We start from the raw sequence: 13647 nt of genomic DNA on the forward strand, positions 1-13647 counted from the left end.
TTCATGTTTTAAACACAAAGTTTTGTTTATCTGAAGCTGCAAAAAAGAATCGGTCAGCTCTCTCGTCAATAAAATCCTTTTAAACATAAATGAATCAGCCAACACGCTTCAGACTGCCTGAAATATAAACATCACTGAATAATAAATAACAATTAAATACTAATAATGATGCATGAAAAAAGTTCAGTATGAAAAACTGAAGCAGTGAAGGTGAATAATCTGAAGATGTCAAATATAAATATTTTTAATCAAATATTCTACATAAATAAATGAATTCATTAAAAAACCTTTGATGATAAAAACTTTCTCATGTCCCCCAAAATCATAGTTTCTTCTTTTTTTAAATCACATTTCAAATCATTTACTCTTTCACTGAATTCACTCGCACTCTGTGTAATCCCAGTCTGTGCCAGAAGGTGGCGCAGCGTGTCATAGTCTCAGGCAGGGTTGCTTCTAGCAGCATCCGTCTGCACGCACCCTGACAAACCCAGGAACTTAAATCCAAACGTTCACCTGCAGCTCTGCGTTTCCTCCTCCTGCACTTCATGCTGGTCAGCAACACACAGACAGCAGCTAAGAAGATGATCATCAACCCCACGCTGACGACAGCAACCAGCAGCAGAACTGAGAGCGCACACAACATCTGGTTCATGAACACGCGACACATCTGGCAGAAAACTACAAACGCGATTCCTAACCGGACTGACCGTTCTCAGGTCTCATGTTGCTCTTCTTCTTTATTTCTCCCACTTCTAATAAACAGAGCGAGAGGACGCACACACCCACACTGGTCGCACACTCACAACGTTTAAATGTCAAAGGTCATGTGAAAGTTTGCATCCAATAAACAAAGACATCTCATTTGAGGATTAAGATTGTGGTCAATTATATTTCACACAACTAAATAAAGACAACATTTGCAGGCACAGACAGATTTAAGGAAGTATGACGTAGATCCATTTGTAGCGCAGCACACGGGCAGGTTTGGTAAATCCATGTACGGTATGATTGCAGACAGCAGCGCTGTTTCACAGCTGTTACGTGTTTGAGTGTGGATGTATGATGATGTGTGTGGTGTTACCGGCTGTCACCACTGCAGGTGATGGAGGTGTGCTGGTGGACGGAGGCTGGCTGCTCGTCTCTGCGTGTGCTGGGAATGCAAACAGTTTCTATGTTTAAATCCTGGTTCACACAAACATGAATACAAAGCTCATGAAACAACCTGTAAATACACAAAACATGAACACGTGTAAACTACAGACAACGTGAAAGCAGCAGGTGAGTCCAGGCTGGACCGACCCACCTGCGAGGACCGTGACTCTGGCCTGCAGCAGCCCGTTGCAGACGTACTCTCCAGCGTCCTCTGGCTGCAGGTCCTGGATCTGCAGGGCGTCGTTGGTGAAGCTCAGCCGGCCGCCGCCCCTTTCTGGTTTCACCGTACCGTTTCTGTACTTGGTGAGGACGGCCTCCCGCCTCTCGCCCTCCCTCTGCTGGAACCACCTCTGTTTGGGTTTGGAGGAGCCGCTGCAGGGGAGCAGCAGCGTCCGGCCCGCGGACACCGTGTAGTCCCGACCTGAGGAGAAGACGCAGAGACATTCGCGCTGTCACTGCTGACCTTCTGTACTTGAGTGGCTGTGATATTGACAGGCGGCCGTAGGGACAGGGGGTTGGGCAGCGCATCTGTAGGTTGCCGGTTCGATCCCCGGGATCACAACCTGGTCGTTGTGTCCTTGGGCAAGACACTTTACCTACCGCCTACTGGTGTTGGCTTCTGTCAGTCTGCCAGGGCAGCTGTGGCTACAACCGTAGCTGCCTCCACCAGTGTGTGAATGAATAGTAAAGCGCTATATATATAAATGCAATCCATGATTATATTGTTCACGGCTTCTTGCTGGATCTGTGCTTCCTGTGTCGACTTTATTCTGCAGTGACGTTGTCGTGGTGCTTGTGCGTCGCTGTGGTGCCCTCTGCGTGAGGTGCAGGCTTTTGTTGGAGAGGACGCTGCTGTGGCGTCTGCTGGTTGCAGCCTCTGCAAACTAAAGCGGACTCGTCCCCCTCCCTGCAGCTGTGCTCATGCTGGAGGTGTTGAGCTCACAGACCTGAGGATGAGCAGCACAGCTCCTCACACACGCCATGGCGTGTGAATGCTTCACCGCAGAGTTGCTAAAGCTCGTGGTCAGTCACCGATTGTAGCATGCAATCACACGCAAACAGACTCAGTGACCTATTAAAAGATGGTGTGATAATGACGAGCTGCTCTGCAGAGATAAGCTCGCTCAGTTTCATATTTAGGCCACACATTTCCTGTTTTTATCGTTTCCACTTTAATATCCAGTCATCTTTCTGGAGGCGTGTGTGAGACAAATTTAAACAGTGGAAATGTTTCTTTTCACATCACTCCCACTCTGTGCCTCCGTGCCATCCACTTCTCTTTTACATAGAAAACTGATCATTTCGACACGTCCTTCTTCAAACCGCTGGCTTCCTTTGAGCCTCTGTGTGGTTTTAATGTGCCTGCATCAGTGTGACGGCACTTCGTGCTGTCATCGATTCTTCAGCCTGAAGAGCTGGTGACTGTGTGAGTGCAGACGTTAGGTTTCATACTCAGTTCCTTACTTTGGAGAAGCTGCGTCAGCGATAAGCAGACATTTCTGCACTGCAGAGCTGATGAAGAAGTGAGCGCTCAGTTCACAGGAGTGTTTGCCACACATGCATCTGCCTGCTGTGTGCAGACGGAGCGATTTGTATTGTGTAACTTGTCTCTGTCATTGGCTCCCAGCCGGCTGCTACTCCAGCGGGAACAAGTACAAATACTTTGCTACTGTACTAGTAGAGTTTTCAGGTTCCTGTGTTTGACTCGAGTAGTTTCTTTTATACTTTTAACTTTTATTCGCTACATGTTGAAACAAATATTCGTACTTTCTGCTCCTTACATTTGAAAACAGGCTCGTTACGTTTGATTGGACGGTTTTGAGGTGATTTATTATTTTGTCGCTGCAAGGCTTCAAACATCAAACTGATTTGAACCTGATCAGGATCACATGAGAGGAAACTCAGTTCGATTATTAATGACCAGGAGATTACAGCGTGTGGCAGAGTCAGGGCGGCCAGGCTGTCGTAAAGCTTTTCCCTGTTCCTCGTCTTTCCCTGCATTTATTATTTGTTTCCCACCCCCAACCCACCCACCCTGGTGGCTCCACCCCCAGCATACCTGTCAGCACCTGCAGCTCAGCCACCAGCTGCTGGTTACAGCGGTATCTTCCATGATCCGACTCCTTCAGATGCTGGACGCAGAGGTCGCCATTAACCATGAGGCGGTAGCGCCGGCAGTCCTTGTTGGTCTTGTAGCCGCCCCGTCGGGTCACCAGGACCTCCTGATCCTGCCGAGTCCAGATCACGTCTGAGCTGCCAGAGCTGCCGCACGGCAGACAGACGTGGTGATTCTCAGGGACCGAAAACCAGATCGCTGCTGGGGCAGAGGACGGGGTCACACATCTGAAACTGTCGAACTCAAGCAGTACAAATGTGCTTTAAATACAGCTGCAGCTCTAACGTGGCTGAACCAATGCAGCACACAGGTGAGCTCACCTGGTTAAGCTGCATTAACGCTTAACATGGTTTACTGTGAGGTTAATAAAAGACTTTCTCATAGAGGCCGTTTGCTTTGGTAACTTCTGCCTGAAAGACGTGAAGATGACGACGTCCACGACACTTTAAACGTCAAACGTAAAAACAGGGCAAAGGCTCAAATGTTGCGGTGGTCATCTTTTATATACAGTCTCGTGCAGGTTCTCCTTTAGTGATCCGTCTCCTATGTTTAGATGATGTGATGAAGCTGTGTGACACTCACACCCTGCTGATGCTCTGGCTTCAGTTTGTTTCCTCTTTTATCTCATGGAAACGTCTGCGTCTAAATTTACAACGTTGCAAAATGTTTGCTGGACAGCGTTTTGTCGAGCAGGGCGGTGAACGATGTCGTGTGTCAGAGGAAATCTACACGCACTGACTGTAAACATGCATAAAGAACTGTGATTTATGACGTTTTCATCTTTAACTTATTTTGCACCAATAAAGAAATAATCATCTTCCGATGGACTCTTTCATAACAGCATGTGAGTCATTTCAGTCCATCAAAATGTTTTTATGGGAATTTGACACAAAAAGATGTTTTTCTAGAACATGTTTGATTACATCAAGTTTGCAAAAATGGAAACAACAACTGTACAAAAGTAAACTGAGGCGTGCACCGTCCAACTTTAACCCAACAAAGGCAACCCATAAATAAGAACAACTGTATTATTGTTTCCTCGCGGTTCCCTGAAAGTGTGACGAGGACAGAAGAACGGGAGGTTTTCGTACCTGTGGAGTTTCCCGTGCAGCCGATCAGACCTGAGAGCAGGAACCAAACGTGACAGGAGAACATGTTCAGGAACAAACGTGGAGCTGCAGAGCTGCCGACGCGCCTCGAGCCTGTCTGTCCCTGCACCGCTCTTCCTCTCCTTCCTCGTCCTCAGTGACTCAGGGAGCGTCAGCGGCCTGGAAAATAAAGAGGCGTGCTCCCGCTGCAGGTCTGCTGTGTCGCATGGATCTGATGAGCAGCTGGAAGCTCTCGGATGAAGGACTAGCTGAGATTTTAACCTTTGTTCCTCTGAATGTTTGTGTGAAAGTCAAACAAAAGGTAAACATGATGACATCATGCTCGCAGCAGGAGGCGTGGAAGGTTTGATCCTGAGGATTTCCTGCAATTAGAGAAAAGTCACATGATGAAGGTTAGAAAACACCTGTGGCTCTGTGACGTTATCATCACCTGCAGAGTGGAATCACTTTAAAACATCACAGACTCGGACTAATGCAGGGAACATCCCCTCAGGCTCGCTGTCGGTGCAGCTTGATCACACAGTGAACACACGTGTTGGCTCGAGGCGCTGCAGCAGACACGTGAATATTTCATTATATCCTCAAATATCTCTGAGGCTTTACCAGGTGTGTTTCCCAGAGCCGGAGGATGATCGATGAGCGAGTCCTGATGAGATCCACCTTTAGGGAAAAACAAGCTTTTGTTCACTCAACAGTTTTGTCTTTTTCTTTTTTCCATGGAAACGTGAGAAAAATGCTGGAAAAGCTGGAATTTCATTGACTCAACTTTAGGCTCTGTGTGACACACATGGAGATAAATAACTTCACAGAGGTTCACACTGTAACGTTTTCTGGGTAATTTCCTTCCTTTAACGTAAGATGACAGAAAAAATGACACTGAGGTCACTTGTCCCCTGTGAGGACACCTGCCTCAAAACTCCCATCATCTTAAACTGGTTTCCTGAGCTCGCTGCACTCAGACCTGCAGCAGTTTAAAGTGTGTCTCATCACACAGAGACGTGAAGCTTCAGTCTTCAGCGTCTCTCAGCACAAACACTTTCACTGATCAATGATCAGCGATGAAGGATCAGCAGGGTTTCTGTGACAAACTGAACTGTTTTCTAATTCGTCTCCTTCGTTCACCTTTTCTTTTATTTCTACATGTCCACGTGATGAAGACGAGGGGGACGACAGCACCCAGAACCAGCTGCTGCTCAGAATGAGCCCCTGGAAGAAGACACAGTAACGCAGCTCAGATCAACGTGACGCACCTGAAAGCACCAAAGAACCAGGAGCTCTGCTCAGACTCAGCCACAGCTCAGCTTGTTTCTGATGGTCGGAGCAGCACGCTCTGTTTTGTGTAACTATTTTAAAATCCCGGTAGCACTGCAACCACATAAGCTAGCAATATGATTCTTTTGCATATGAAACCGGAGGAGTTGTACTTACATCTGATGCCATCAGCTTGTCCTCGGTCACGGTTTCCTTCCACATATAGCTTTGCAAAAACTGCATCAAAGCTCTTGCAGCAACAAAAACATAATATTCCAGAAACACGCTTTGCCGATCCGATCAGCTGTTTGTAACACTTCCTACGTCCGCCATGACCTGCCCGAAATCGGAAGTGACATCATTTTGCGGAAATGTAGTTTTTTACCATCGTGGCCTCATGAGCCTATACTGGTGTTTTTAAAAGTTATGTTTGACTTCATGACTTTCTGTGTGGTTTCTGGGATGCTGAGGACTCATATTGCACAGCTGGAAATAGTTTATTTTGATGCAGATGCTACTTTTTTGCAAATTTGCACTATAATATGTATTTTCGTTTTTCCTGCAGTGTATAAAAATTGGTGTATTTCAAAAATAAAACTATGAAGACACTCAAAATAAATTTCCTGTGGTGGGAAACTAGTTTGTGCAACGTTTTTGTGTTTACAGTTTTGAGGGATAAGCCTCTTAAATTTCTCTCACTAGAAATATATGTTAAAAAAACAAAAACGATTTTCAATTTTTTTTGCAATTTATGTAATTACTATGCACTTAATGCAGACATATTATTAAAATCTGGGCTATAATGGTTGTATTGATGTATAGCAACTTGAAATGGCTCCACAGCATGTAAAAATATAATATAAGCTCTGACGGACTTGGTTCTATTATTCTATTATTAAAGAATAAACATGCTTTCATTTACATCTGCTGGTTTCAAAAAAGGAGACAAAACAATGAAACTAGATTCATATTTTGGCAACTTTTTCAAATAAGGTGTCGTTGTTAGAGACATTAAAGCCTCAGCCAATCATGTTTGCTCTGTAAAGCGGCCACAGCACCTTTCTGCGACGTGTCAGTCGGGTCTTTGGTCACATCCAGATTAACCGCTGCTCCGCCAGCACAGGAGTACAGTCCAGAGTCGCTGAGCTGAACGTCTCTTAAAGTTACGAGTCTCCTTACCTGCAGCGACGTTAGAGCCCAGAGCAGCGGCTGCTAACAGGCAGCAGCACACGTCCAGCTTCATCCTGACTGCAGTCATCAGCTCACATGAGCACTCTGTGGGCTCACAGCATGTTTCTCATCAGCTCAGCGTGCTCGTCGCTCAGTGCTGATAAATGTCAGAAACACGTACACGTGACACGTGTCTGCTGCGCTCACTGTCTGCTTGGATGATTATAAACAGATGAAGTCCTGAGGTCACAATTCTGAATCTTACAGCTACAAACCTCTACGCTGTCACCTCCACGGCGTGGAGGATGTAACATGGAACACAGGCGAGGAACATTAACTAAACCTAAAGACTAAGAAACAAGTAAGGGAGCTGGAAGAGACGAGAGCAGCAGAAGCCCTGAATCAGAGTAACATAGCTTGTGTGTTTGTCCAGGTTCATTCATGTGTTATTAACAGACCGATGACGGTGACACAGGAAGGAAGCTGAGCAGCTGATGGGCCGTCTGTGCTTTCAACAGCTGAAGCTGTGAAGCTCAGCGGACACGTCTGCACACAAACACAAAGTCAACACAAATCTACTGTTTTCCAAGTTTACTTGATCTAAATGTGAATATTATCAGTGTTTTAAATGTGACTGCAGCAGACGTGTGACATGTTTCGTCATTAATACCAAAACGCTTTAAATCAAAGCTTTTATTCATGTGTTCATGAAGTGAATCAACTGCACTCAGAAACTTTCTCAGGCCAACAATAGTTATCTTACAAGCTTTTGTCTTTATAATCATGTCTGTAAAGGATTTTTATCACTTTGACCTTCAGATCAATCTACTGACTGGAGGAAAGGTCAGAGGTCAAACACACACACTACAGCACACTGTAAGAATCAAAGCTTTTAGCTTTTTGTCAATTTTCCACCGATGAATCATGAACCTCGAACACGTCGATGGACGGAGGACAGATTTCAGGCTCCACCCCCCACCGCAGCCACCCTGCGCTGGATGAGTGGGTGGGTGTGACCATGAGCTCTGCACCTCAGCACAGTTGGGTCAGAATTTATTTAAGCTTTTTAGCGTAAGTGTTTAAAGACAGACACACTAACAAAAGCCTCCTGGGTCGATTTCATCAGCTGCAGTTTCACAATAATTCAGAATAATCTCGACATATACATGTTATATGTTCCCGTGAACATCTGTGCTGTGCAGACTGTTCCTGACAGCAGGACATTCAGGTGAAGCTACACCGGTCCGGCCTGCTTCTTGGGTTTCTCCAGTAAGACATACGTGTTGTTGACGGGCTGTGAAGAACCTGTGGATCATAAACATCATCAGTCTGAGTGGGTTGTGTGTAACAAACACAGCTGTGCAGGTTTGGCGTGTTCACCATGAGTTTGTGTAAAATGAGGTGCTGATCGTTAAAATGACCTTTTTTTATTTCCATCACTAAACGTGGCACCAATCACAGAATATGGAGAATCTGCAGGAGGAAAAGAAAAACATTTAAATTTATCACCAGAACCTCTCATTTAGATGGGACTGTAAATAGTGATGGCAGCTCAGGTGTTACCGGTCGTGTTTCCAGTCTGTGGCAGCTCAGCGATGGTGTCGTATGTGGCATCACTGTGGTCTGATCCTCCTGTTAAAATGTTTATCAAATAGTCTTCATCAGATCCAAGTAACAGTCCAGTTTTAAGCTGTTACACACAACAAATCAACATTTTCAGCTTTAGAAGACACCAGATCCAAAAGTTTGATCACACAAAATAATTTTGGGTTATCCAAAAATAACTCATGTGTGGCTCTTTTAGTACCCGTCCAAATCAGAAGCAAGAATTAAAGTTACCTTTATTATTTCCAGCATGGAAAGTGGAAGCAGTCAAGGAATGTGGAAAATCTGTAAATGAAATATTTTGATTAGATGCAGCATGAAGGTGGAAGGAGATGAAGTGTCAGCAGAAGGTTTGCTTAAATCATGTGACTGTGAATGTTCAGTGCAGCACAGGTGTTACTGGTGTCGTTTCCAGTCTGTGGCAGCTCAGCGATGGTGTCGTATGTGGGATCACTGTGGTTTGATCCTCCTGTCAACAACAAGTCTCAGTAAGAGTTTGGCAGACATCACTCTCCTGCTTTACTGTTGATGAGGTTCAGAATTTGAAAGTTATCCAATGGACCGATTCGTATACAGCACTTTGGGGATCAAACCACCGACCTCCCAATCAGCAGAGGACCTGCTCTGCCGCCTGAGCTACAGCCAACCCAAACATCCAAACTTCAATCGGCTTAATTACAGAATGAACTAGAAGACGACGATAGAGTAAAAATAATAATATGAAACACAGCTACAAGATTTCAGTGCAGTTTTCAGTTTAAAATATTATCTACATAACATCTAATGATGGAAACAACAGGAGGGGAAATAATTTAAGTGGCTGCTCCATCAGGCAGTGTGCAGGTCGTAGGCGAGCTCCTGAGAACAAACACTGGATTCATTCAGACTATCAAACTACAAGCAGCTCCGATGATGAGCCTCAGTCACAGCTGCTTCACTCTCACCATTTATACGATGAAGTTCTGCTCCAGCTGGTATCTCATCATAGACGTGGAGCTGTTTGTCAGTCCCTGCAGACAGATCAGAGTCAGCTCCACCTTTAAAGTTTAAGATGACGTCCAGCTGTGATAATGAAAGTGAAGCTAAACTGGACTGTGGCTGCTTAGGAAGCTTTTGCTGTTAAACTGAGTTTAGGAAATACTGACCGCTGACCTTTCACCTCACATACTTACAGTGACCAACCTGCTCTCACCTCGAAGGTGTCTGTTTGCACCAGAATAAAGTCCACAGGATGTAAAATCAACAGTGAGGCAGAATAAAATCATTTTAGGTTTGGAGTTAACAGTAATATTATATAAGTGCTGTGTACTCATTTAAAATGAAAGATTAAAGATTCATTTGTAGAAAAGAAACTGTAACCTTTGAACTTGTGTTAGCTTTATTGTTAGCTAAGCTGCTAACAGCATACGCTAATTTATTTTATTTTATTACTTTATTCACATCTTCACTCACCGAATGGAATCTGTGCACAGAGGTGAACACGCAGTAGTAAAACACAGCTAACTGAACTGCATTAGCTCAGGTGGCTAATGTGTTAGCATGATGTGTTAGCATGATGTGTTAGCATGACGTGTTATTATGATGTGTTAGCATGATGTGTTAGCATGACGTGTTATTATGATGTGTTAGCATGATGTGTTAGCATGACGTGTATTATGATGTGTTAGCATGATGTGTTAGCATGACGTGCATTATGATGTGTTAGCATGATGTGTTAGCATGACGTGTTAATATGATGTGTTAGCATGATGTGTTAGCATGACGTGTTATTATGATGTGTTAGCATGATGTGTTAGCATGACGTGTATTATGATGTGTTAGCATGATGTGTTAGCATGACGTGTTAGCGTGATGTGTTAGCATGACGTGTTAGCATGACGTGTTAATATGATGTGTTAGCATGATGTGTTAGCATGACGTGTTAGCGTGATGTGTTAGCATGATGTGTTAGCATGACATTTGAGCTGACAGACAGACCGCAGCTCACAGCCACCATCGTACTAACAGATGTTTCAAAAGAACCGAGTGAAGGAAGCTAAACTGGACCACAGCAGATATGTGAGAATGATGCGACTAACATGTCTAAACCAATGAATAAGTCATGTAAACCACAGATTCTGGTCATGTTTCTCTTTACTCACCTCGTCTGCTGGACCTGCATCTCCACATGAAGCAGGCAGTGATGAGGATGAAGATGGAGAGAAGAAGAAGACCAGTTCCTATCAGGAAACTCTGCACTGGAAAAGCTGGACAAGGTCAGAGTGATGAACACGGATCATGCATCACATACATGGACTCTCTGTAATATTTAATATATAAACACATCAGACCTCACTCTAAAGGTCATTTATGCTACAGGCCAGAAGAGATGAACATGTTTACATTTAAACCTGTTCAACTGCACTCGTTAGATTCTTTGATGCAATCATACCTGATGGAGCATCGGGGGGTGATGCAGTTGTTACTGATGCTGTATGAGTTGTAGCAGTAGGTGTTGTTGTTGTTTTTGTTGTCTTATTATCTTAAGTACAGAAAAAAGAAAATATAGATACATAAAAAATAACAGCTTAAAAATCAACGATTGAACTTTAAATGTACGAGTTGGTTAAAAACAAACTCCACATACAAACAAAGTAAAAAACTGAACTGAAGAATTTCACATAACATCTTGTGATTTGTGAACAATGATTGGATGCTGTCTGACTGATGCTGATTAATGTCACGCGGTGAAGCTGACATGTTTTAACTTTGTGTTTTTAAGCATTTGTGCATGAGTTGCTGTGTTTCATCGTTTTTAATCTTTAATAATGTCCAGTGTTTTATTCGTACAGTTTCATTGCATGCTTTTATTGTATATATTGTTGACGTGTTGCCGGAAGACTTCCAGGCATGCCAGTTAAGACTGTGACCAATCAGGGTTCGCCCTTGGCCACCGTAGGTCAATAAGAGGACCTGGCGGGGCAGATGAAGGGGGCTAGAGGTAGAGCATGAGAGACTGCAGCAGCGACATGGCGGGATAGCCGGTGGTCGGCGACTGTTGCAGAGAGCGGCAGAAAACAGAGGAAACTCTACAAAAACATTTCTGTGTTACTTTTGGGTTCATGTGTCTCACCTCTGTCAGATCTCTGTCCTTTGGTCACATTCAGATAAGCAGCTGGTTCTCCATCACAGTAGTACAGTCCAGAGTCAGCAGGCTCAGCTTCTCTTATACGTAATGTTGTGTCCTCCGTGGAAACAGAAATCCTTCCTTCATTTATTTCTCCAGAGTCTCGTCTCCACGTGGGAACAGCTGATCCTCCAACATCATGAGAACAGTTCAGAGTGATGCTGCTCCTCTCTGCAACACTCACTATTGTTGTTCCTGTGAAGAATTAATGACATTTATCATTAAAGTGATTCTTTCCAACGTGCTGATTGGTTTAAAGGTGGACGTCAACAGGAAATAACCATATCCAACTTCTTAATAGCAATGAACTGGTCTGCATTGGTGCATCATATCTTTATTCTCTTCCCCCTCCTGCCCCCCCCCCCCTCTTTCTTAAATAGATAACTATCATATCTGATATCATATCTCACAGTACAATAATATTGAATGGGTTGCATTGTTGTATTTTGTCATGTTTCTCAGGTCTTTGTCTGAATTTCTACGAACATTATTGCTAAGGATTGTCTTATTGCATTGGAGTCACACTGGGTTAAATATGTACACTTGGGTTTTAAGGGGTATTTATTATTTTCTTCTTTTTTTTGGGTTGTATGGAAGCCCCAAACGCAATCTCATTGTTCTTGACAATGACAATAAATAAATAAATACTAAATACTAAATACGAAAGAGGAGGACAGGGAGCACAGAGAGGGCTGCAGCCGACAGCGTTCATTGTTTTCACTGTTTCACTTCATCCATTTCTATTTATCTGTTTCCATCAAACTGGAGCTCAGGCAGCAACAACAGCACAGACAGACACGAGTCCACACAGTATATCTGTGCACTGCCCCCTGGTGGCAGCACACAGCTACTACAGGTTGTGTGAAGCTGGCCCGAGCCGCCACTTGAAACAGGAAGTCTGCGCTCTGACTCGATAACTCGGTGGTGATACCGGTTATCTCTGTTGGCGTTTTAGGTTTTTGATGTCAAAGCAAAGACAGAATGACATCGTCAACATAAAGTCGGTCACTGCACAAAAACCCAAAAATGCTTCAGTGTGATCGTATCAGCTGAAGTTCAGATACACTGGTTTGAGTTTACAGAGAGCAGAGATAAGACTTTTATTATTATGTAGCTGCTCACAGCTGCTCACTGGTTACTGCAGCATGTGAGGTTTACACATGAAGAACATTACAGTTATTACTTTATAGAAACTCATCGACAGTAACAGGAAGCACATGTGACAAAACAAAGCTGGAAAACACGTCTGAAATGCAGCTTTTCATTCTCACTGAATTTGTTTGAGTCAGTTATTATTTTTTTATGGAAGACGCGTGATTTTTAAACAGGTCAACTGTTAAAATGTTTGATGTTACCTGATGGGATCACTGTCAGCTCCACAGCTGCTTCATGGTCACAGAAGTATCTGCCAGAGTCTGAGGGAGCAGCTCTGAGGACGATCAGAACCCCGTCAGCCTGTGAACTGTATCGTTTCTGTGGATCATCGATGTGTTTTGTAGTTTTGTCTCCATCAGCTGTAAGTATGTCAGCTCTGCTTCCTCCACTCTCTCTGCTCCACCTCACTCCACCCTCCACAGAGTGAGGACAGGGCAGAGTGATCTGCGTCCCCTCCTTAACTCCTTCATGGGTCAAACCTGCAAAAACAAACAGTTTTCAGAATCACATAAACCTTCAGATGCTGTGGACACACAGTAACATCACACGTTTATCCTCATGTAAATAACTGGAGACTTTCTCAATGTTTTGATTTTTTAAATCAAGTTTCATAAAATTAAACTTTGATAGAAATCAGGAAGAATAACGACGCTCTACATCATCCGAGTCTCAGAAGAAGCTCAAAGAGTCTCACCTGCAGCGACATTAGAGCCCAGAGTGCAGGCCAACAGGCAGCAGAAGATGTTCACCTTCATCCTCACACAGTGCGAAGTGTCTGAACAGTTCCTGTGTGATCTGAGAACAGGAACTGAACACGTCTGTTCTTCCTCCTGCAGCTCACTTCTTGTGGTTAATGAATACAGATGCTCCTTTTATAGTTTGGAATGTGACAGTTTTGTGTTATCGACTGATGCAGATATAAG

The 13647-nt window shown here is 43.9% G+C and overlaps 2 protein-coding genes and 1 long non-coding RNA gene across 8 annotated transcripts in view; 1 reads left to right on the forward strand and 2 right to left on the reverse strand.

Annotated features, from left to right (window-relative positions):
- Positions 1-4752, reverse strand: part of LOC146682337 (uncharacterized) — a 6259-nt gene extending 1507 nt beyond the window's left edge. The window contains exons 1-6 of the mRNA XM_085446405.1: positions 4360-4752; positions 3212-3466; positions 1304-1573; positions 1082-1150; positions 708-752; positions 514-624 (exon numbers count right to left, since the gene is read on the reverse strand). Of these exons, the coding sequence (XP_085302531.1) occupies positions 514-624; positions 708-752; positions 1082-1150; positions 1304-1573; positions 3212-3466; positions 4360-4423 (814 nt within the window). The 5' untranslated portion in view covers positions 4424-4752. The remainder of the gene's footprint in view (positions 1-513; positions 625-707; positions 753-1081; positions 1151-1303; positions 1574-3211; positions 3467-4359) is intronic.
- Positions 4753-7482: 2730 nt separating this feature from the next.
- On the reverse strand, positions 7483-13501 carry LOC146682338 (uncharacterized). 5 transcript variants are annotated; one of them, XM_085445431.1, is made up of 11 exons: positions 13419-13501; positions 12925-13203; positions 11516-11764; positions 10835-10924; positions 10545-10640; positions 9348-9413; positions 8795-8872; positions 8638-8688; positions 8362-8430; positions 8220-8271; positions 7483-8103 (listed from the first exon to the last, which is right to left on the reverse strand). In XM_085445431.1, the coding sequence occupies exons 1-11, from the start codon at positions 13477-13479 to the stop codon at positions 7968-7970; spliced, it is 1227 nt and encodes a 408-aa protein (XP_085301557.1). In that variant the 5' UTR covers positions 13480-13501; the 3' UTR covers positions 7483-7967. The 5 variants fall into 5 exon arrangements, with proteins under 5 accessions (XP_085301557.1, XP_085301558.1, XP_085301556.1 ...); XM_085445432.1 differs by having other exon boundaries at positions 8804-8872; positions 10545-10649; XM_085445430.1 differs by having other exon boundaries at positions 10545-10649.
- On the forward strand, positions 10152-11802 carry LOC146682339 (uncharacterized). 2 transcript variants are annotated; one of them, XR_014917394.1, is made up of 3 exons: positions 10152-10461; positions 10577-10658; positions 11669-11802. It is a non-coding gene; the product is annotated as an uncharacterized LOC146682339 (long non-coding RNA). The 2 variants fall into 2 exon arrangements; XR_014917393.1 differs by having other exon boundaries at positions 10580-10658.
- Positions 13502-13647: the final 146 nt, after the last annotated feature.

The sequence above is a fragment of the Copadichromis virginalis genome, linkage group LG22, assembly GCF_057382275.1.
Source record: "Copadichromis virginalis isolate Kocher_CV1m ecotype Utaka linkage group LG22, C_Virginalis_male_GT1.1, whole genome shotgun sequence".
Lineage (NCBI taxonomy): Eukaryota > Metazoa > Chordata > Actinopteri > Cichliformes > Cichlidae > Copadichromis > Copadichromis virginalis.

Bases quoted from the DNA above. Each gene is read 5' to 3' on its own strand.
- LOC146682338 (XM_085445430.1), bottom strand. From the start codon at position 13,479: ATGAAGGTGAACATCTTCTGCTGCCTGTTGGCCTGCACTCTGGGCTCT. The intron at 13,204-13,418 runs GTGAGACTCTTT...TTGTTTTTGCAG, and splicing joins GGGCTCTAATGTCGCTGCAG to GTTTGACCCATGAAGGAGTT. The intron at 10,925-11,515 runs GTGAGACACATG...TCTGTACTTAAG, and splicing joins AGGACAGAGATCTGACAGAG to ATAATAAGACAACAAAAACA.